At 36.0% G+C, this 25,695-nt stretch overlaps 1 protein-coding gene across 10 annotated transcripts in view; it reads right to left on the reverse strand.

Moving 5' to 3' along the window:
• FER (FER tyrosine kinase) overlaps positions 1 to 25,695 on the reverse strand; it is a 460,601-nt gene that overhangs the window by 170,167 nt on the left and 264,739 nt on the right. For all 10 annotated transcript variants that reach the window (XM_057737769.1, XM_057737780.1, XM_057737781.1 and 7 more), the window contains one exon: positions 2,289 to 2,345. In XM_057737769.1, the coding sequence (XP_057593752.1) occupies positions 2,289 to 2,345 (57 nt within the window). The remainder of the gene's footprint in view (positions 1 to 2,288; positions 2,346 to 25,695) is intronic.

Below are 25,695 nucleotides of genomic sequence, written 5' to 3' on the forward strand. Positions count from 1 at the left end.
GCATGATCTACACTCTCACTCACCACCTCACCGACTTGCTATCCTATCCTGTTCTTCCTTGCTTACTCAGTTATAGGCAAACTGTCTCTCCTGCTCATTGAATGAAATGTGCATTGGTTACTCCCTCTGCCTAAAACCCTCTTCCTCATGTGACCACATGGCTAAATCCTTCCTCCCCAGGTTTTTATTTAAAAGTAACAATTTTAATAAGGCTTACCTGGATTCTCCTATTAAAAACTGCAACTCCAACCAACAGCATTCTTAAATTCCTCATATTTTTACAGCATTTAGCATCCTTTAACATTGTGAGATTTACCTATTTATTAAGTTTATTATTTATATGTCTTTCCCTGCTAGATAAAATATGAGCTCCATAAGGGCAAGGATATTTGTCTACTTTGTTCAGGGATGTATCCCAAGAACTCAAAAGAGTGCCAGGCACACAGTAAGCATTCAATAACTATTTGAAGGATTAATATTTTTTTGAATACCAACTATATATCAAGTACAGTCTATAGAAATACAGTGCTCAATAAAAAAGTAAGAGTTCCTGTTTCAACTTCATATTACTACTGAATTCCAAAGTATGTTAAGTATAGGAACCACAGCTAATCCTCTTTTACTCATGCATTTTCAAGCAGTATACTATAAACATTCAGAATAGGTAACAAAAATATTAAATGACAATTTTCAACTCAAAAATATTTTCGGAAATTAAGGTATACAGTGTCTCTAAAGTTGAAGTGTTGTATTTAAAATGATTAAATTTATTAAAACTGATAACATGCTACTACTGCCTTGTCACTGAAAATAATTATTCTTTGAAATAACCTTACTAAGGACCTAAAGGCTAACATGTATCACATATTAAGCTAAACATAAAAATAACTGAAATATTTAACCGAAAATATTTTTTCCCTAGTACTAAAAAATCTGTCCTTCTCAACACACTATTTTAGTAACTGGTTTAATTTTATAACATTATTTAATTGTATTTTCATGTAAATTTATTTTCTTTGTAATAATTTTTAGCCCAATCACTGCTACTGAGTTACCTAAAGTAATGAAAAAGAAGGAATGTTTCCTTAAGAATGATGACCACATCATAGAGGAAATAAACACATCAGCTACTGCTTATAGCTTGAAATTCTTTAGAATTTACTTACTAAATAAGTACTAGCAATCAACAGAGACTGTTTTCCCATAGCAATTTAATGTTTCCATTTGGAAAAGATATTTTAAAATAATAAAATAATAATACTAAAAGATATTTTAAAATAATAAGAATAAGATTGTTTCAATAGGGATTTACTTTCTCAACACACATCAGGGCTAAAAAATAGGGAAAATTCATCAATTCATCACTTTTACATTTGAATCAAAAAGTAATGAAAAATCATTTATTTCTCTACTTGAAATGCTGAGCCTTAAACTGTAGTACTGATCACTCAGAAATATGAGTGATATTTTTCCCTAAGAATCTAGATTTTACACTACTTTTCACATTGCATTATGAATCTCAACTCAATTCAAACATCACTAATTAAGTCATCAATAAAGAAGTTAATATTTATCTACTGGAACTCAATTATAGACAATAAATTTCCAAATAGCCCATTCGATTATTAAATGTCTGCCATTGTTGTTAGATATAATATACTTTCATATGGCCTATGAGTTGGAAGAAACTTCCAACCAGGTTGGAAGAAAGGGATTTTCACCATACATAGCTGTCTCCTCTGACCACAAACAGAGCTAGCTACAGAATGGATATATTGAAACATGTCTTGTCCACACAATTTTCAGATTGAAATAATGTATCCCACGTTGTCACATATGGTGATTCTGTATACAATCCTGAAATCCCCAAGAGCAGTACTGCATTTTTTTAAGAACTATCATGTATAACCAGAAACAAATGGAGTAAGACTATTAGGTGTTTAAACTTTTATTACCACACATTTCCTTCTCAAAGCTCAGTTCACTAGTTTTGGCTTTAGCACACTGTAATAAAATTATTGTGGCTTTTGGTCCTTTCAGAGGAAAATATACAATATACTATTTTAAAAAGTCAAGATAATCCTTAAACTTTTCAAAGATCTTCACACTTCCATTTCAGTGAACAACACAGTATTTATAACAGATGTGGCATTGTGATCTTCTAGGTTCTTGTGGAATTGCCCTGCTATGTGCTGCAATATAAGAAAGGCTTTGAAGAAAATGAAGAATCTGCAGAGTTCACAATCACTACCAAGACTTTCAGTTGTTCAGCTCAGAGGATTACATACCTTGCCCAGTAATTCTCCCAATGTGACATCTTCATGATTGAGAACCCATTTCTTATCCTATGGCAAAGAAAAAGAACAGATTTTTTAGCCCAAGCAAGAATGCAGTTCCTGTAAGATGCATTTGAGGCAGTGGCGAATAGACCTAAGGGATATTTTATTCAGACCATTCAATCAACAGCACACTAAGAAGTTGTAACCTCAAGAGGTTATAAAACAGATTTAAGAAATGTTACTACACAATAGAACTTTAAGATCTACATTACAGCAAACTTCTAACAGAACTCTCAGCCTTCAAAATGATAGTATCCCTGTAACTAGAACACAGCATGCACTTTCCTCCCACCATAAAGCTTAGTCTATGCTATTATTTGTCATTTCAAAAACGTTGTATCACAAGTACATGAGGGAATTCATTTTGCAATGTAAAATTTCCAATCCTTACTTGATCATAGAAGATTATTTTTTTATCCAAACTACATTACTAAGAGCTAAGTTTTCCACAACTGGTCATGAATTATAGCTGTCTATTACACTGCATATAGTCCCACATCATTCCCAAGTAATTTCCCGTAGAATAATAAAGCAACAAACATCAATTACAGTATCATCCAGGTACACAGGACCAGTGATGCAAACATGCCATTACAAAAGAACATCCCATCATGTGATCTCAAACTAATTACTACTTAGGGAATATTTTATCATCTAAAAAGTCTCAGCTCTGAAAGCACATAATACTGTAATGTTAGAAAGACAAATTAGTTTTTTTAACTATTAAGGAAAACCGAATGAAGCAAGGAAGAAGGAGACAGGGGCAGGGTGGGGGCAGGAAGAAAGGAGAGAAGGAAAAATGAAGGGATGGAGCAAAGAGAGAGAAAGAAGAAAAGAAAATCTTGGAGGATATATTTTAGTCTTGATTTTTTAAAATTTAATGTTAAAGTATAGTATTCCCCCATCACACGGACTGAAATATAATTATGATCTATAGAATGAATTGTAACAAGTAATCAAACATCTTGAAGTAAAAATCCACCCTAACTATGGCTTAACAATGTCCTGGGCAGCCATCTGAAGTGCTTTACTTTCTGAAACACCAAGTGACAAACACTCAACCACCACCCTCTGATTGGTCAACAAAGGGAGCAACAATGATTTTTAAAAACAACAGTTTACATGCATAATCTGTGGGGCCTCCCCAGGATGTACTACTTTGGCATATGGATTATTTTGAGCTAAATGCAATTGAGACCCTGTAGGCTCGAGGCAAAGTTTTACTTCTCCCTTAAAGAATTTAAATTGGGGGCCTTACCTATAATGAGTTATTAATTTTTAATAACAAATTACTTTTTAATAACTTACAAGAAGTGACAATTATTACTTTTTATAATAAGAGAAATAACTTTTTATGACCTATCTGTATGGCAGGGCAAATATCCAATTACTAAACATGTATTCTTCTTTTCTGTGAATTACCCTCCCCCTCCTCTCTGAAGCCTCAGGCCCCTACCCCATTCCTCAGCTCAGGATGGCATATACCTCATTTTATGTTTCTAACTCTGAACTCATGTCTGTGGGGTTTCTGTATAGACAAAGTTAGATTTTATTTTCTCCTATTAATATGTCTCATGTCAATTTAATTCTTAGACCAGCCAAAAGAACCTAGAAGGGCAGAGAAAGTTTTCTTCCTCTATGACAAGGCTTTTAACCTAAATAAAAAGCCAGAAATATAAAGGTCCTGGAAGAAAATATAGCATGTAAGCAAAGATTTCTTAGGACTCAAAAAGCACATAAAAGAAACCAGAATTCATCAAAATTAAAAACCTTTGTTCCTTCAAAGGTTCTTTTGAAAAAATGAGAAGTCCAACTGGGAGAATATTTTTGTCATACATATATTTGACAAATAATTTGTACGTAAAACATTTAATGTATACCTCAAAAACAAGAAGACAACCCAATTTTAAGAAACTGGGTAGAATACTTAACAAAAGAGGATGGACAAATAGACAATAAGCGCATCAAAAGATGTTTAACATCACTAGTCAGTGACCTATGATTACAAACCACAATAAGATGCCACTTCATACCATGAGAATGAAGTGCCTTCTATTTACAACAGCCAAGACATGGAAACAAACTAAATGTCCATGGACTGATGAATGGATAAAGAAGATGTGGTACATATATACAATGGAATACTACTCAGCCATAAAAAGAAAGGAATAATGCCACTTGCAGCAACATGGATAGAACTTAGTTTATATACTAAGTGAAGTAAGTCAGACAAAGACAAATAACATATGGTATCACTTATGTGTGGAATCTGAAAAAATGATACAGATGAACTTTGCAAAACAGAGACTCACAGACATAGAGAACAAACTAATGGTTACCAAAAGGGGAAAGAGGGGGTGGAGAAGGATAAACTAGAAGTCTGGAATTAGTAGACACAAATTACTATATATAAAACAGATAAAGTTCCTAGCATGTAGCACAGGGAACTATATTTGGTATCCTGTAAAAAAAAAACAAACAAAAAAAACTATAATGGAAAAGAATCTGTAAAAGTTTATACACACACCCCCCCCCCCGAATAATGTTGCTACATACCAGAAACTAACGTTGTAAATCAATTATACTTAAATTAAAAAAAAAAAAAAGCCTTGAAGAGCTTGTGCCTGGGATGTCCCTCAGATCTTTTATGCTTGTGTGCAGTTGGTGAGAGGACGAGATACTGAAAGAACTCCTAACTCTGTAATGTAAATAATGGCTATGGTGTTATCTGGGGGAAAGATGAGGGGTGTTATTGTCAGGAGAGGGGTGTAAGGGGAGAAAGGGAGTGTTAAAGGGATGTGGAATGCTTATGACTGCCAGAATGGCTAGGGGTCACTCCTGGTTTGAAGTCACAAAAATAACCTTTCCACTGATGGGCAAAAAAGCACATTAGTCAGGGAGAAGACAAGGCTGGGAGGACTAAATGCATAACCAAAAAACCTAAAATTGAGGAGGAGTCTGTTAAGAATAAGGTTGCTCTTAATGTGTTTTAGCTAAAATGAAGATCAAAGAGAAGGAGCCTAGAGCCTCAGAATTTCGATTTGTGACTCCATCTGTAAGAGGGAGGGAAAAATACCCAAAGGGGACTCAGTGGCAATTTGATGGCTGCAATTCTGTAGAAATGTGGATAGAGGGGCAAACTCCAAACTGTCAAGTGCTACTGCCTTTTTCCAATTTGACACATACTCTGAAGAGGGGAACCACCCAATTCCTCCCTTAGATAATAAATGAAACACTCCTACTGAGGTTACTGAGTGGTTGAGAAAGGCAAGCAACTTTAGTTACATGATGATACTAAAGCTTCACCAAACACTATGCCTCTGACTCAGGCAATGATGGATACGGTAACAAAAGGAGGTCCAACTCTCACATAACTTTATGTCGGGGGAACAAAAAAGCAGACAAGCAGAGACTATAACAGAAGATAACTCAAAGGTAAGATAGAGAACAAGGACATTAAGTAACATGGAGTTTGGAGAATGGAGAGTTGCTGAAGGAGCCTGGATCCTTGACTTCCCATCATCTTTACTGACCTCTCTTCTTCTCCCCTTTGTTCCAAAGGAAAGTCACACTCAGAAAGAAGGGTTGCCAGAAAGAGCTGCAGCTCACTCCTTAACAGCTGTCCCAGTCCTGGTACCCGCCCCCCCTCCAGAGATTATACCATGTATTCTTGTCTTTATCTTTGCTCTCTTTTCTATAGAGGGGCAAGGAGATCTGTGCAACCTTCTTGAATCTGGAGAAGGAACAGAAGGAATGGAGGCAGACTGCCTCCAAGAAACAGGAATAGTAGCATCTTCCCTGGTTTCACAGATTTACTAGCACTGAATGAAAATAAAAATTGTACTAAAGTATAAGTCAACAGAAATAAAACAGACATAAAAATACACATTAAAACCATAATGAATAGAGTTGACAGTTTTATTGTTTCATCTGTTTGCTAAACATTTGTGGATTCCATATAGGAATATCCACAGACCTATGTTCAAAACTAATGATTAAATTTGCCGGATGTCGAAGCTACGAAAAACTTGACTTAGACTCTTCAAATGTTCCTGACATTAGGATTCTGCTCCTTAAGTTAATTCATGAATACTAACACATCATTACTATGGTGAAAGAAACATGCTTCCCCCATTTATCAGTTATCTCTGAAAGTGAAAAAAATAACATTTTGAAACATTGAATTATTTGGTCTAAACTGGACAACTCATTTTTAAAGAGGGGAATGGAGGGCAACTCTAAGACCTTAATACATTTTTTTAAGACTATGAATTTCTGGGGAATTGCGTGCGGGTCCAGTAGTTAGGACTTGGCGCTTTCACTGTCGAGGGCCCAGGTTTGAAACACGGTCAGGAACTAAAATCCTACAAGCCACGTGGTAAGGCCAAAAAAAAAGAATCTGAGTTTCATCAACTGATCAGAATATTTTTTAAAACTGCTTAAGCGCAGATTTAACATCAGCCCATAGTACAGGCAAATGCAAGTCATCATCACCACTTGTCTGAAATCCAAACTTTTGTAAAGAAAAGCTGAGGACACATTGTTAACATGTTCCCAGATATACTTGCTTGCTAAATCTCAGAAGAGCCCTCATTGGATTGGCAGGAAATGCATTATCTCCACTTCACACTGAAAACCAAGGCCTTGAGAAGACAAAAACCTGATTGTGATCACACAGGTACTAAGTTGCAGAGTTGAGATAAGAACCTCGACCTTTTGTCTTTTGGTCCACTGTGCCAACATATTCTGCTTTGCCTTTCACTGGTTTCTTCAGTGTGGTAAAGAACATTACATTTAAAATGAAACTCAGCAGTACAATAATTTCTGAGTCTAAACAATACATGTAAGTATATCATGTCAGAAAATTAAAAAGAAGGGTCAAATATAGAACACACATCTATAACCTGAATAAATGCCATTAATTTTTAAAACCTTAGGTATTTATCTACACTATATCATGAGTGCTATGTTACCAGAGAGCCAATTCATGACAAATTGTAGAACTACCCTAGAGGTAAAAATTTTCACATATATAAAGTCTCACTGAGACCTTTAACTGTTATATCTAACATAATCGATTCCAAAAAGGGTTTTCTTTCGAATTGTAGAATAGGAAGGTCAATGAAACAGCTCAGAATTGAATCATCTTGAGCAAAGAACATATGGGCTTGAGGCAACTCAGCTAGGAGATATGCTAAAGCGCACCTAGCATAATCTTCTTTACACACCTCCTCCCAACCATCTCTATGGCAGTAAGACTGATTCCAGTTTGCTCACCTCCCAGAACGTCAATCTATTTTCTAACCACATTATAAGTTGTTGTCCAAGTCACAATTTAGAAGCCTATAATGGGAGCGTAGTTTATCATTTATTTCCATGGGTAGCTTTAAATACAGTTTTAAAACATGGTTGTCACAGCACCATTTCTCAGTCAAGGTTTTAGTATGTGTCAAGTTTTTATTTGTGTTCTGTTCCTGAAAATCTTGTGGACTCCAAAACTGTGTTAGCAAATACTGCCGAGCCCAAACTACCCGCTGAACGCAGGGATAAATCTGTTTGAACTTCAACGGTAACGCCAGTTTTACCAACTTTAATAAAGACAAGCAGTAACTAGCAATTTTAAAAGTAAAGTAAGTTCAACAATGAGAAATACTTAATTAACTGGTATTAATAAAAATTCATTTTTTTTAAATTTATTAAAGCAATGAAGTTTTCTTGATTCCCAGGTTTGTGCCTATAAAACCCTACCGCAATCTTGGATGCTCTTTAAGGCTTGGGATATTCGTCTGTCTATGCTAGGAATACTGCTCCTCTCTTGAGGTCAATCACTATAGCCCATTTCTACTACTGAATATACTTCTCCGCCTCTACTAGAATAAAAACATCAAAGAAATGTAGATTGGAAAGGACAGCAGAGATGATCTAGTCCAATCTTCTGCCCCAACAGTGATAGAATCATCCATCCATCAGTTTAGTTACCCAGTCCTTCAACAAATCTTTATCAAACGCCGCTGCTCACAGCAGCTAAGAATTATGACTTTAAGCAATTGAGAAATCACTAAAAAGCCCAGTGATGAAGAACACTCGACTTCATCAACAAAGCCAATTTAATTTTGAGTTGTTCTAATTCTTACAGGGACTTTATTATGTTCAACTTTTATTAGTTGGTTCTAGTACTAGGAACACAAAGGATGAATCTCCTTGTTTATTACGTAACAGGAAATTGTATGTTTGAAGATGAAAACCACATCCTCCTGAAGGCAAGCTTTTCCAATGTTAAATATCTAACATTCCTTCCATCCTTTTTTCACGTGAAGTAACACTAGACATTTCTGAAATATATGTAGTGGTCATTAAATACATCTGAGAGCACATGTATGGTTAAATTATAATGAGCAATATATTGTGATCTACTTAGTTTTCTGAAATGTATGTCCATTTCACACTACCTTTTTGCTTTTGTTATGTTCACAAATAAAGGAAACAATATTACAACCTTCAAACTTTTCCTTCATTACTAAGATTATTTTCGTAATATCTTAGCCTGTATATTCACTAAATCATTAAGTATGATATAGGGAGTAGTTTTTATTCTACTTCTAAAATGTAATAATTAATTTGAAAATTATTAGCAGGGAAACAATTTTCAAGAAGAAAAATGTGACAGGACATAAACATTCCCAACTGATTTAAAAAAGAGCTTTTATTCAACTTTTGAATACATCCCAGTTTTCTAAGGGAGGTTTTTATAATTGAAATGTTTGTTTTCTGTATTTTTATGGGCAACTTTGTTGAAAGATGTCTTTGTGATGAATCATGTCAGTGGTATGATAAGTAGATGATGCAGGTACTGTAAAGATAATATTAATACTTGATATCTTTATTTTTTACAACTTAAATAACAGACCTTAAATAATTAAGATTGTTGTGGTTGAAATTTTAGGTCAAACATAAAATGCACATAACAACCATATAATCATAATAACCCAGTAAATAAATAACTAGGAGTTTCTCAAAATTTACAAGTATTTCTTCTTAATGATAAAAAAAAATAAACCATGGGTAATCTTCATGAATGTAGTTTAACATAAAGAGGTTTAAGGACTTCCTAGGTGGCGCAGTGATTAAGAATCCGCCTGCCAATGCAGGGGACACAAGTTCAAGCCCTGCTCCAGGAAGATCCCACAGTGGCTAAGCCCGTGCACCACAACTACTGAACCCACGCTCTAGAGCCCGTGAGCCACAACTATTGAGCTCATGTGCCACAACTACTGAAGCCCACATGCCTAGAGCCTGTGCTCTGCAACAAGAGAAACCACCAAAACGAGGAACCCACACACCACAATGAAGAGTAGCCCCCACTCGCTGCAACTAGAGAAAACCTGTGTGCAGCAATGAAGACCCAACACAGCCAATAAATAAATAAATTTAAAACAAACAAGAGAAGAGCTTTAAGACTAATAAAAAGCAGGAAATGCATAATTATTAGTCTAATGATATGCCAGTGCTTTAGTGGTACACTAAAAAAAAACAGGAAATCACTGCATTACAAGTAGATATGAGAAACCAGAATGTGAGAAATAAAAGTATAGAAGTTTTTCTATAGATTACTTCTTATCTTTATTAGAGTTATTTGCATTTTTGCAGCATCAAATATTTATATCAAAATTCATCTCTGACACAGGAAGGCAAAAATGTTGCTAAGCTACAGGTAAATGAGTCTAATACTGGATTTTTTTTCTTGATATAGTTGACTTACAATACTGTATTAGTTTCAGATGTATAGTACAGTGCAGATTATATTGCATCATAGGTTATTACAAGATATTGGGTATAATTTCCCGTGGTCTATAGTAAATCCTTGCTGCTTATCTATTTTATGTATAGTAGTTTGCATCTTTTAATCCCATACTCCTAATTTGTCCCTCCCCCCACCTTTGGTAACCATAAATTTGTTTTCTAAGTCTGTGAGTCAGTTTCTGTTTTGAGTGTACATTCGTGTATTATTTTCGATTCCACATATAAGTGATATCATATAGTATTTGTCCTTCTCCGATTGTTTCACTAAGGCATAATATTCTGTGTCCACCAACATTGCAGCAAATGGCAATATTTCATTCTTATTTTCATGGCCGAGTAATATTCCATTGTGTCTGTACACACATACATATACACACACACACACACACACACACCCCGTTTCTTCTTAAGCCAATCATCTGTTGATGGGCACCTGGGTTGTTTCCATATCTTGGCTATTGTGAACAGTACTGTTATCTTTTTGAATTAGAGTTTGTCTTTTCAGGATATATGACCAGGAGTGGAACTGCTGGATCATATGGTAGCTCTATTTTTAGTTTTTTTAGGAATATCCATACTGTTTTCCACAGTGACTGCACCAATTTATCCTACCGCTTTTTTCCACAACCTCTCCAACATTTATTATTTGTAGACTTTTTGATGATAGCCATTCTAAGTAGTGTGAGGTGCTACCTCATTGTTTTGATTTGCATTTCACTAATAATTAGAGAAGTCGAACATCTTTTCATGTGCCTGTTAGCCGTTTGTATGTCTTCTTTGGAAAAAATGTATATTTAGGTTTTCTGCCCATTTTTTGATTGGGTTGTTTGTTTGATATTGAGTTGTATGAGCTGTCTGTGTATTGTGGATATTAATCCTTCATGGGTTGCACCATTTGCAAATACTGTCTCCCATACCATAGGTTGTCATTCGGATTTCTTGATATTTTCCTTTGTGAGTAAAAGCTTTTAAGTTTGATTAGGCCCCATTTGTTTAGTTTTGCTTTTATTTCTTTTGCCTTTAGAGAATAACCTAAGGAAATATTGCTATAATTTATGTCCAAGAATGTCCAGTCTATGTTCTCTTCTAGGAGTTCTATGGTGTCACCTCTCACATTTAGGTCTTTATTTTTGTATGGGATGTGAAGGAATGTTCTGATTTCATTGTTTTACACGCAACTGTCCAGCTTTCCCAGCACTACTTGTTGGGATTTGAATATTTCATGAACTCCCCAGTTTTTGTACCCTTGGACAGAAGGCAACTAAATGAAAAAATCCTGCAGTGAAAGGTTCAAACAATATGAAAACTGCACTAGTAGCATCTGCTACAACACTTTATCATACAAGGGTAAGTCAAAAATCTACAGCCAGAGTGCAGATAATTTTTGACTCACCCTCACATATGTATCCTGTTCTTCCCAAAGACTCAGAATCCTAAAGGATGCCCCTCCTCTAGACCTTCCTGAGCCTCTTGTCCTTACCAAATCCTGTCTTTAACACAGTACAAATCTGACATTACCTCTTTCTATCTTTACTCCAGCTCTCCCATATATTATATTTGTTTGCAGAGTCTAAACTACTCATTGAATATAAAAAGAAATTTGTTTAAATTTCAAAGGTAACAATAGTTATACCTACTTTAATAAAGACAATAAGAAATGGGCAATTCTAAGTTAACAGGCAAGCTAAACAATAACTAGATGACTTAGGTAAGCTAAATAAATATTCAATATAGTTGACAGGTTAACATTTTTATCTTAATTTTTTTTTGAGGTTTGTTTTTACTGACCTCATTCTGAAACTTTTATGTAATATTTTGGAGTATACACCTGTGCTTCCACTATCTCTAGTTAGGAGATTCACAACATAACGTGCATCTGGAATTCACCCTCATTACTAAGAGAGGAAGTGTTTCATCACTTGGAAGAAGCAAATACTCCAATGGGCTCTGGCAGTAATATCCATTGTCTCCATATTCTTTAAGCTTAGAACGACTAGCATTAAATGGCTTTCATTTTCTTTCTTTTTTTTTTTTTTTTTTCAAAAAGCCATCGGAATGCACCTGATACCTCTGTATTTCTAAATAGATGATTTAAGTCTTATCAAAGAGACATAATAATTACAATGACAAATATCGCTAGAAAACTGTTTTGATATCTAAAAACATCTTCCAAAAATAATACTTTTTTAAACACTGAATTGTTTAAATACTCACTTAAGTTACCTAAAAATAAACAGAAATTTGCGAAATTAAGTTAAATATTCTAATTCCATTTTCTTAGGAATGATGTAATTATATAACATCTTGAGGCCAAATTTCTTATCTGTGATCAATCCTTGTGAATCACTCACTTTTAGAGAAAATGATAATTCTGTAAGAAAATATGAATAATTTGTACTCAAAATCAGTTTAAGAAATGAATTTAACCAACCAGGCTTATTGTCTATGTTTACATAAATATTTCAAAGTAAAAAGGATGAAATTTAAATAAAGCAACAGAGATTAGAAGTTCCATTAAGAGTTAATCCAATTTTAGCACCATATTCTAAAGCAGAATACCATGACACTTCTATTTGTTAACTCAAACCTTATTTCTTATTTCTCAGAAAAACTTTGGGTTTCAGAAATAAACTAGAAAATGTGGACAAAAGTAGAAGCAGATGCTGAAACATAAAGAAGCAGTATTGATTGAAATGCTTCCTAAACTAAATTAAAGGAAAATTTGTTTCTGAAATAATTAAGGTTAAAATTCATAGCTAAGCCATCAGGTAATTTCCAAGTTAATTCCTTATATTAGAGTGAATTTTTACATGTCAATCTTTCTTACAATGAAACATACCACAATAAACATCAAAGAAAGCATATTTAACTCACAGAAACTGGTATAAAAGAAACTTGAAAGTTTATTAAATAGATTCATTATAGCTTAAAACTTCTAACTTCATCCATTGTAGTTCCAGAATTGTAAATAAAATTAACTGATTTGAGATTCATCTTTTTCCCCCCCTTTCCTTTTCTGAAAGGGATGCAAATAAGAAATGAGGAACAGAAGAGTGAAAACTATAACACCTGCTACTACCATGGCACTAACAACAAAATGTAATTATACTCTTTTGGAAGAAAGCAGGACTCCTGAAGAGAGCAGTCAAGAGGTTTGGTCTAGTTCATACAGTATACATGAATGGGCTCTATAGTAGTCAACTAGGAGTAGCAGTCTGCTCCAGGACGCACTTTGAGGCACAATATAATACACAAGAAGATAACAGTACAGTCTGGAATACATCAGGCTATGGCAACTTACTAAAAGAAAGCCAAAACAGTGAAGTAGCATGTTGGGGAAACAATGGAAGCTGAGACACAGCTCAGAGCTTGGCTCCAAATCCATCCTACCATACACACAGTGAATTGTGCTAGAAATTCAAAGATACGTGAATTCAAAGATAAGTTAAACACAATTCCTATTTTCAAGAGCTTTGATATAAGCATATGAATACTCTAGAGCTGGAACACCGAGATACATGTGGTCATTATAAAGATGCATAAAAAAGGCTTCACAGAAGAGGTATAAAGACTTCCCAAACTTCTCAGAGTAATTTTCCCTTAACTTCCTACAAGCTACTAAACTAAGAAAGCTATAAAGTTCTTGCTTTAGGCGGTCAGAAGTCATACACAGTCTTTGTGAAAAGAAAACAGCTACGCTACTCCCTACGGTCTTTGAAAGGAAAAGGAAAAGGTTAAGTGGAAGAATGTTTGGGGTAAAAAAAAATAAAATAAAAAAAGGCACAAAAGGTATGTGTTCCTGTGCAGGAGTGAAGGACAGGGGTTGGTCAGGGGTCCGAGTGTTCCTTTTATCTGTGACTGATGATTGTTATCATCTCACCAACATATATTTTCTTCTTTCCAGCCTCTCCTCAAACTAGAGGGTTTGTGTTTCTGTTTCATTCCCACCGAACTTTTTCCGAGTATCCCAGGCAGGAGTCTGCCACAGGCCATAGGAGTCATCCCTCCTATGGAGCTCAATGTTACAACTACACTGGAGGGGAAGAGATGAAAGTCCAGGGAGATAAACAGTCCTGGAATCTGAAGACAGACTCAACACATAAGGGTCTCTTCTATTAGACCCTTATGAAATGGTGGTTATGACCCATACATTAAATACATGATCAATAAATTTGAGAATCTAAACATTGTTGAAAACATTGCTCTAGGAAAGTTCATCTCCAAAGAATCAATTAGAGATAAACTTTTACAGTACATTCTGTTCAAAATGTTATTTAAAGTGTCACATGACTAACAGATGATAAAAGTCTGAAAAAAGAAGCCATACTGCATTAGAGAACTCAGAAAAAAAGCTTCATAAAAGAGATAAAATATAAGCCTTGAACATGGTTATAATTCTGATATACTAAAGAGGAGAAAATAACTTTAGCAAATACATAGAAAAAAGTGCGGATCTTCTAGGTAGAGTGAATACACCAATGTGGTAGAAGCAAAAGGTTCTTAAAGGGTGTTGGGTATAAAAACTAGACATACACTTTCTGTCCAAACCATGGAGAGTTTTAAGTACCAAGCAATCTAGTATTCACCCAATCTTACACCCAGGTGTCTCTAAACTTTTGTTGTAGTACCCATTAATTTTTTTAACGTGACATAGTCACTAGGCAAACTGGTATAAATACATTTGTCCCTGCTCCTTTTCAGTAAGTACAACTATAAGCCTGGAAATAATGAAGAGACAATGGAAGAACTCTCAAAGGCAGTAAGAGGAAGGTGAACTGCTTTGGGACCCCAGGAATGGAGGACACTGTAGCAGCAGGATGTCTTCCTCCCCTCCACATAACAAAAGGAGGCTTAACTCTCAACATAGCAATAGAAGACAGCCCAGGTGGGCACATTCCTCTCCTGGATCAAATGGTCGTCCTTCCCAACACCGGGTGAACCCAGCACCATCTGCAAGGGGACTGACTGGGAACCCAGCTAATAAACAGTCAGGGCAAATACTCTCTTTCCCGCTGGGTCTGAGACTCCCTTGCCGTGATAAGAAGTATGGGGGTGGCCCAGAAGCACCAGCAGGAGGACCCCAGCATAAAAAGCAGCCAAGAGTGGGAAATCCTTTGTCCCTAGGACCTGATATTTCCCTTCCCCACCAAGAAATACCAAAGAAGTTAGGCTGTTGGTAAGGGAAATGCTGCCACAAAAAAACAGCCCAGCCTGAGAAGCCTCTTTGCCCCCCACAGATCTAAGACTTCCATTTTCTTCCCAGACACAGGCAGCTGGGGGGAACTGATAGAGAATTCCACAGCAGGCACCCAGCCTGGGAAGTGCCCTCTATTTCCTACAGGCAGGGGAATTCAGCTGAACAAGCACCAGACAGCCCATGTGCCTGAAACTCCTGTCCACCACAGGGAAACACCTGGCGGACCAGCCAGAGGAAACTCTTTCCATCCCAATGCAGTGTTCAAGGAGCAAGTGGAAACCAAATAAACCAGCAAACCAAAGTAATACCACAAAGGCTCTGAAAATTGAATGGTCACTTAAATCACAACCCACAAAAGCAAGCCAGAACTTGCATGCTAAATCTAAACATGGTGTCTGCCTGTAAAAGTAAAAGATTTAAACAGGACCCAGAGTCTCCTAACAAAATAAAATGTCTGGAGTATAATATAAAATTACCCATCATACCCATAGCTGAGAAAATCACACCTGAATGAGAAAGAACAATCAACTGACACCAACACTGAGACAGATCAGATGCTGGCGTCATCTCACAAGAAGTTTAAAGCAGCCACAAAAATGCTTCAACAATCAAAATCTCTCAAAATGAAAGAGTTTATCTCAGCAACAGAAACAGAAGTTATAAAAACGTGAAAATCAAACTAGTAAAAAATTCAGTAACAAAAGTAAACTGACTGAATGGGCTCAATGGTAAAATGAAGACAACAGATCAACAGAATTTACCCACTTTAAAGAACAAAGGAAAAAGATTTTTAAAAAATGAACAGAGCCTCAGGGACCTATGGGACAATAACAAAAGGTCCAACATTTGTATCATCAGAGTCCCAGGAGACGAGAGAGATAGAGAGATGCTGAAAGACTACTGAAACAAACAATGGCTGAACCTACAAATTCAGGAAGCCAAGAGAAATTTATGTAGGATAAACGCAAAGAAATCAGTGAAACTAAGACATACCATAATTATACTTCTCAAAATTAAGGACAAAGAAAAAGTCTAGAAAGCAGCCAGAGATAAATGACATATTATCTATAGGGAAACAACTCAAATGACAGATTTCTCCTTTGAAACTATGGAGTTCAGAAGGAGGCAGCACAATATTTTTCAATTGTTTAAAGAAAAGAACTGTCAATTGCCACTACAGGTGACAAAACTGTTAAGAATAAAGGAAAAATCAAGACATTCTTGGATGAAGGGAAATTAAAAGGAAGTGATAAAAAATAAACAGCTGTAATATATTCTTTCTACTCCTCAATGAACTGTTTTGTGTACCCCAGATTCTCCAATGGGGCAGATACTGGAGCCAGTAGAACATTAATTAGGAAAGGGGAGAGATATGAAAAGTAACTCATGGCACAATTCCCCTTTAACTTTCATTTAACTCCACCTGAGGAAAGAATTAACACAGCAGGTCAGTTTCACTTGGTTCCTGCTTATCTGGATTGCAAAACTGAGAACTTCTGAGATGTTCAGATGTTACTGAGTAAGGTTAGTCCATATGCCTGAAGGGGCAGGTCAAAATGAACATGTTGTTAGCTTGTTTAAAATAAATCTGAAGAGTCATGCTGTGCATCTGGTGCCTGGTTTGAGGTCCTCACCATGACTGGTCATATAGCAGGTATGTGATCAGCTCCCTCTGAGAATCCTGCACTCAAAGACTCAGAGCTTCCTGAGCATTATCTCTGCAGTTTGTAGGTGGGAAGACATACCCATGCAATTCCTGCATAAATAGGGCAAGAAAGCCCGTACTTGACCTCACCTTTGCTATTCCTGCTGTTCTCACATGTATCCTTTGCTATAATAAATCTCAGCCTTGACTATAAATTATGTGAGTCTTTCCAGTGAAAGAGTGAACTGGTAGGTTGTAGTGGGACTGTCAAGACACTCTGAGGGCTTTCAAGCTCTGAGAGAGAGGTTCCTCAGGAGCAAATGGTAGAAACAGTGTTTCAGACAACATCTTTCTGACTCTGCAGGCTATGTCCTTTCTAACAAGTTAGGCTGCCTTCCAAAATAGAGTAATATATTTAAAGCAATGCATATGACTCAAGTTCAGAGATTGACTATCATGCAATTATCAGTTTTAATTTACTGAAACACAATGGGTTATATGTTCTATTTCAAGTTCCAGTCCTAAAAGAAGATTTCTGACTTATGTTTTATATACTTCGTTTTCAGCAAATGATTGCTATGTAATTATAGATTGCTCTTCATTCACTGAATTTACTAGATTATAATCTAATTTTAAAGCCTTATATTTTGCACATTCACAATTTGGGGGTCAAAAATAAAGTCACAATAAAACTTTTAAGTTGTAATTAAGTAAAATGACTCCATATAGCTGGCAGAATTATGAATCAATTTTGTAAAATTTTTATATAATCTATAACCTAAAATAATAACTTCAGTCTCCAGACCACTTATTCCTACTAGATGAGATATGACAAATATTCCATTTTCCCACAGTAACTCTATCAATTTTTCTATAAAGTTTAAAGAAATCATAAAAAAGAAAAAAGTAAGTGATAATAGTTTCCACTTTCATGAAAACACTAGGCTTTTGTAATCAGTCATCTCTGCACATGAATAGGTATAACAGTAGGCATGAGCTATAAAAATAGCTACAAATAAAACCTAATGACAGCTTTAACATGTTAAAACCTGAATTTTAGAGTTACTTTGGCTTCACCAAAGTAGCTATTTTAAATGAAGTGAACAAAGTAACAAATAAGCAGCTTCTCCTTTGTTCTCCTATGGAAGACAACTAGCCACATTCTGCCTAGGCTGTAGAGGACTAATCACGCTTCTTGGTGAACTGCCACAGGCTACAGATGGTCATTATTTATTATGCCAATTAATCCCTGCCAAATTGCTCTGGGAAAGCTGTACATTTCTTCCTACAGTTATCCTTTTAAAGAGTTTTACAGGGATATAGGGACATATTTGAAATTATATTAAGCAGATAACTCAGAGAGATTAGGAGTACGATTTAAATGACTGATTTAGATGAATATTCAGTTCTCCAGGAAGAAAGCCCACCCAAGTACTCTCAACAATACTACTGAACAATCTTATCTATCCCTACATCTTCCTCATATTCAAAATTCAATAAAAGGAGTTCTTCCATAAGGGTAAAGAACAGATACATGTTAATGCAACATTTCATTTTACATTTTTTTTTACTAATTACTTCTGCCTTAAACAAATACAAGACAACTCATTAATAATACAACCTATTCCTAAGCAAAAGCCAATGTAATATAGGTCCAACTTGCGAATTTAGTTACCAAAAATAGTGAAAACATAAGCTTTATCCCTCTCATGGTCAAATGGATGGGAGTAATCATCCAGTACGATGGATTTTTTTAAACAGGCCAAAACACAGACTTAAAAAAAAATCTCACCACAAAGATTTAACACCTAAAGCAGATAAATTTCTGAACATATGGACAACATGACATTTCAGAGCTTTTATTTTGAAGCCACAAGCCCAGCATATAATCCTTAGAAGGAATAATTAGCAAAATGTCACAATACAGAACATAAAATGATTGTCAGAGTCTGTAATTTTTCTACTATTCATACTGAGAAATAATTGCTATCTCTACTTTTCTTTTATACACAGGTTTTCAGTCAGTCTGCTTCATTACCTGCTTAGCCTGCTTAGCACATTTGTTCCACTCAAAATCTCAGCCATAGCTTATTTTTAGAGTCCAAGGATTATTCAGAATTTGATCAGCTTTGTCATTAAAGTTATCAGGGTTGCTTTAGAATAAAAATCCTTATTGACAAGTATGCAAAGTAGTCTGCCTTTCTGGAATCCACTTGAGTAGCTTTTACTAGTTGAATACTTGCTTAAATGCTCTATAAATTAATACTAAATACTTCAAAAGTTCTTTGCCCCCAAATCGTTCTTATTTGGGAAAGACTTCCATTTAGCACTTTAGAAAATATTTCATTACTGTTATCTACAAGTTATATAAAATACTTTTTGTATGTGTATGGTATACGTTTGTCTTTTGGAAGAGAATTTTAATGCTTATTTTTCATTCATGTCTACTCGAATTCCCTACTTACATTATAAACTTCTGTTTCTATTAGTATACTATCAATTGAAAAAAGGCTGTATAACTTTCTGTACACATCAATATTTTCCAACTCATTTTCATTCATCTGAACTTTAGAACATCTCATTTTTCTTGACTAAAACTCTCACAGCCAAAGTCACCCTCCAAATGGAGACATGCAACTGGAATACGTGAAAATAATGCTGATACAGGCCCTTTTCAGGTTCTGGAAACTGAGTGACTAAAAATAACCAGCTAGAACAATATGCAGGTTCAACCTGGTCTATCAAATTCCTACAAGATATGTATTATTCATCTATTAATACTATGTCATAGTTAATTACCCCTTTTGCTGATGGGATTGAGTAACAAACACAATGTGAAAGGCACAAGGGTTCATTAAAACGAGAGCCAAATATAGATTCTACTCTTAGGAGTTTATTATCCAGTGAGAAAATGAGAAACAGGTTGCATAGTACCTTTATTCCTAGAAAGCAAGAGAGATGAAATTTCTAGCTTTTTCCTTCTAGTCTTAGCCTCTCCCCTTGCTCCTCCCTACCCGCCACACTTTGGCCACTGAGATGAGGTCTCTCTCAGGTGGGTTTGGCTCTCTCCCCAGTGACCACTGGACAGGAGGAGACATGTCTGAGTGAAGTGGGTCAGGGCCTTGCCTCTGGGGACCTCTCTCCACTCCGCGTGGAGGGTGGCAGCCTCATGAGCAAGGGATATGCAAGGAGTGCCGCCTGTCCTCTCCTCAAGGACACAGCGCAGGGTCATTCTGGGCGTCAGTGGAGTCTGGAACCAGACATGGGCAAAAGGGGGCTGAGTGGAATTGAGGACAATTCCGTGGGATTTATCAGAACCTCCCTCAATAGCTCTGAAGACTCAAGAAACGCAGTCACCTATGTCAGCGCAGCATGAGCCCTCTGTGCTGTGCGGTGGTTGAGAGAGGAGGTTGTGGGTCAAACTGCTCGGGCTCTAACTATGGCTGTGCTGTACTGTGTCATCGACCTCTCCTCTTCAGCCTCAGTCTCCTTATCTCAAGATGAAGACCAAAACAGCAGCTACCATATACAGTGGTTTTTAAATACTGAATGGGATTTTTATAAAGAGCTCAGCACAGTGCTTAACGTATAGTAAATGCTTACTGAACAATAACCATTCTCCTTATTCAAGATCCCTCAAACCTTTGGGAAAAGGACAGCCCATCATCCCTCACAGTTATCTACCTCAAGCACCTTGTCTTTCCTTTTAAGCACCATGATCCTGATCAGAGCTTTCTTCCTTCAACAAGTATTTACTGAGTATCTATTAAGTGACAGTCACTGTGCTAGGCTTTGGCTAAAGAAGGTGACAGAAGCCAGTTCTCTTCCTGAGGAGAGGAAAAAGTGAAAATATGTTTGTAAATTACAAAAGTAGCTACAAAACACAAACAATATGAAATAAAGAAAAAAGTGGAGATAGCCATTTAAATAGACTGGCATTTAAACTGAGTCTGAAACTAGGCAGAGACAAGGAAACCATATTCCAGACAGAAGGCACAGCTGGAACAAAGGCTCTGAGACATGGGAAGGACATGGTATGTTCAAGAAACAGAGTCCATATTGACCCCCTGAGTTCTAGACTTGGACATACAATTACATACTTGACATCTCTATTTGAATGTATAACAGCATCTCAAACTAACCATGTTGAAAAGAGAACTCTGTTATCTCCAAAACGTGTTCTCACAGTGTTCCCCATTTCAGTGTTTACCATCAATGCAGTTTCTCAAACCAAAAATCTTAAGAGTCACTTTTCGGTCTTTTCTCTGCCTCGTCTCCCATAGACGATCCATCAGGAAATGTTGCATGTACTTCCAAAATATAACTTAACACATCTACTTTCTGTCCATCTCTAATCCCACCACTCAAGACCAAGTAAACATCTTTTCTCTCCTAGACCACTGTAACAGTCTTTTAACCTGATTTCTTGCTTCTATCCTCACTTCATAAATATTCTGAATGCATGAGAGACTTGTAAAAGATCTTTTAAAAAATATAATTAAGAACTTGTCATTCCTTTTATTAAAACTCTCCAATAGTGTCCCATTGGTCTTAGAATAAAATGCAAACTCTCTCCCACAGCATACTAGGACATGATTTGGTTCCCACAGTTCCCTACATGTATCTTATTCCACTCCCTCCTTTGACAGCCTCTTTACATTTTTTTATACAGACTAAGTCTGGGATTACTGTTGATTTTGAACTTGTACATTTGTACTACAAAGCCACTCTTCCTAGAACTTACTCATCTCTGTAATTTCTTCCATAGGCAACCCATGTCACGGTCCAGGTCTTTGAGTCAAATTGTAGCTCCTCAGAGAAACTTTATCTGACCGTGTGATCTAAAACAGACTTCAAATGGTAGTATAATATTTCTATATTATGTCATTAACATTCGCGGGGCCCAATATCACTTATCTAAATAAGTAAAAGCTATATATTCAGTTAACGAACTGTTACATCAAACATATTGTATTACATTCCTCTGACAAATGTACCTGCCCCAGTATGTGGAAAGTCAAATACTCAACTTCTCAAGAGTTCTGCACTAGAACATGGTAAGAAGAAACTGGCCATTAAAAAAGCTTACTTTAAGGAGAAAATATTCTGATGCTGTAAGAAAAGTTTGATCCAGGCCTTGTTCTCTAAGTTTGCTGCTTCTCTTCCCACTTGTGATTCCATTGCACTCCTCAAGGAGCCTGTCAGGTGTGCACCTGTGGCCCCCCATCCTGCACACCCAAGCTGCATCTGTGTGTCCCATGAACACCCACCTGTGGGTCACCCTTCAGATGGTCTACCCTTGAGAGCATGGACCTGGAAAGGCCATGGCGGCGGGTCCAGGGTTGTGAAGAGGCGTGTCTGAAGTCCTGGAGACCCTGAAGGGGAGTCTGCCCACTATGTGTGGGCACACATTCCAGGGGCTGCACACTCCTCAACTGCAGGCAAAGCACAGCTGGTGGAGTGCCAGAGTGGAGCCACAGCAGGAGCTGTGTGAAACCCTTCTGAGTCCAAGGACCTCGCCAGGTCACTTGCTTCCTTTTTAGCAACATTAAACTATAATAATCTTTTAACTTATTTGTTTACTTTTCTCTATCTCCTCCCTCTAAGTGGTATGCTGTAGGAGGTTTGTCTGTCTTGTAATGTCTGACACATTGGTATTTAATAAATATTTGCTGGATTAGTTCTTACAGTGATAACATGAAAACACAACTTTTAGAAAAATGTTTCACAAGGTCATGTCTCGCAAATAAACACCTACCAAATCTAAGGAAACTAAGCATTTGCATTTCAACTCATTTGTGTAAGACTTAATAGTTTAATAAAAGTTATCTACTTTATAAGATAGCATATATGTTATCCTAAAGCGTTAGTAGTTTTATAAAATATTAAGATAAATACTGAGAATCTTTCATTATAAACTAAATGCTAATAGGTAGGAAGAAACTGGCCAACAAAAAAGCTTACTTTTTGAAGAAAATATTCTAATATATTTTATATTCAGCATATGCAGAATGCTGTATTCAAAACCTGTTTCTAGCAAATCAGAACTTAGCAAATTGTTGGAACACTAAAAATGAAAAGCAATTTCCATTTGTGAGTCAAATTTTCATTAAATTACTTCATAATTATTTAACCATACCACTATATTATATATTTTGTATCAAAATGTATCTCTCCAGAGAAAGTATCTGACTTTAAGTTTCTTGATTTCAAGATGAAAAGAAAGAGCCAAGAAGATTCCACAGCAGAGAATCCAATATTATGGCCCCTGATATCACTCTTATTCAGGTCAAAGAAAACTTAAAAAGGTTGATGGTTAGTCAAAATTTAATTTTACAATGCTCCTGCATACCAGCTAAAAATCTAAGTTTTTAATTATAATGGTAATAAGATAGCACTGAGTAGAGCAAAAAGTCATTTGTTTCTTTGAATCTAATCATGAGGTAGGTGTGAAATATCTTGGCATTTATGACAACAGATGTGTTAAAGTAGCTACACTAGAATCATTTTACCTAATATCTGAAGCAAAATACTGAAAATAACTTGAATTTTAAAAAGAATAAAAAAAGACAAACGATCAAAAGGAAAGAATCTGAACTATCAATAGAAGTTAGCTCTAGGGTTTGAATAATTACTTTCTTTGTATTATCACTTTTACCATAGTATGCATATATTAACAATCAGAAAATCAGATGATTTCTTATGAAAGAAACACAGTGACTGGAATAAGTAGAAATGTGGTTGGATTCATGTAAATTTCTTTGAATAAACTGAATAAATTGGGGGGGGGGGATAAAGATAGAATGACAACTCCTGGTTAAGGGTATACTAACACCAAGATGGTTGTTATGTTTTGAAGGTAATAAAAATGTCATTTGATTCAGAGTATTTCTACATTTGGTAGAGACCAGGACATGACCAAAACATGCTATATTATTTATGACTATAAAGTAATATTACAGATCTTTTAAAGCACAATTTCTAAGTAAATGTATTCCACAAATGCTGCTCCAAACAACTATGGGAATCCATTTTAAAAACTGCCTTCAGCACTAAAGAACATCTCCAATGTTAGCAGATTAGCAACCTATGGAAGTAGAATTTTGTAAAGTCAATCACTGAGTCAAATCTGGTGGATGTGGCAGGTGGCCAAACTTGCTAAAAAACAATTTGACTGCCAAGTCGTAAAACCCATTTTGTATTTGTTGAAAAGTTACCCTGAAGTCAATCCCAAAAGAAATAAATTTTAAAGCATTTTTAGCAAAGCACAGCATTGTTAGAATTTTTCTTCTTCAAGATTATCTTGAAGAAAATAAGCATAAATCATTATCAGAATTCTTTGCATTAGTCTCAGAACTTTACAGACGTAGCTTGATTTATAAGTATCAAAGGTTAGGTTTGGGAAGGAAAGAGTTAGCAGCAGCCTTGTGACTCACTTCCGCCCTGGCACTACAGGGAAGAACGCCAGAAGGAATGAAGGACCTCCGGCAGAACTCCTCGTAAAGTTATGGACAGATCGGTTCTCAAACCTCTGCCTGCATCAGAATCATCTGGAGGACTTTGCAAGATTGATAGGTGTCAGCCCAAGACTTTCTTATTAGTAGGTCTGGCATAGAACCCAAAATCTGTATTTTTACTAAGTTCCCAGGTGAAGTTGACTGCTGCTGGTCTGCTGATCACACTTTGGCACTACTAATATTTTGGTATAACTTAGGAGAAAGTTACCAGGGAGGGCTTACCTATAAGTTAAGCAAGATACACCTGGTCTTCTAGATTGGTTACTGTAGATAAACCTGTAATTTGAAGACTTACGAGGGCATGACTAGCTAGAAAGTAGGAAGTAGTTACATGAGAATTTTCTTTTCTGTAAAAATAATGGACTGAGAATATAGCATCCCCAAACCATATACTGATTTGGAACCTATCTATTAACCCAAAACCAAAACTTAACCTCCTATGAAGAAAAGGACACTTTTTGAAGCTGTACATCATGGACACAAGCCCCTCAGGGAAAAATACTACATTTGTGTCTGATTTCTGCTCTGTCTTTTGAATTATAATACTTTGGTGTTGGATGATAGCTGTGATTTGCCTGAATCAGCTTTGACATTTCAACCTATTTAAGACAAGTGGCTCCTCAAAGTCACATGGTTTAACAGGGGTATTACCAAACTAGCTATCAGACTTTCATACTCTTGTTTTGCATTTTTCCTTATTGTTTACCCAACCAAGGGCTAGGCAAAGATGCTCAGAAAACAACGTGGGGGAAATGCAACTCTACAATTTGAGCCCTTCTAAAAGTTCATGTATTGCTTAGAGAACATAGTAAATCCTTTAAAATGTTGTGGGAAGTAATTCCTATAGCTATGACATTTTAAAGGATTACTCTATGCCAGACACTATACTGTTCACATGTATATGATGTATATGATTATATATGTATGAATCCATTTAAATCTGTACAAACCTACCAGGCAACCATAATTCCACTTTATAGATGAGGAAACGAAAGTTTAGATTGATAAATTTACCCATCCTACATATCTGCACCATCAGGATTCAGGTATTCGATACTCAAGTCTGTATTCTTCACTGCCAAACTATATTGAAAATTGTGAAAAGGCAAAAGATTAATGGGGGAAAGGGGAGTATAAAAAATTTGGTTATCTAGAGTTCTCTGTATGCATAATTCCTATGATAAGGTATTATTTTAA

The sequence above is a fragment of the Hippopotamus amphibius genome, chromosome 1, assembly GCF_030028045.1.
Source record: "Hippopotamus amphibius kiboko isolate mHipAmp2 chromosome 1, mHipAmp2.hap2, whole genome shotgun sequence".
Taxonomy (NCBI): Eukaryota; Metazoa; Chordata; class Mammalia; order Artiodactyla; family Hippopotamidae; genus Hippopotamus; species Hippopotamus amphibius.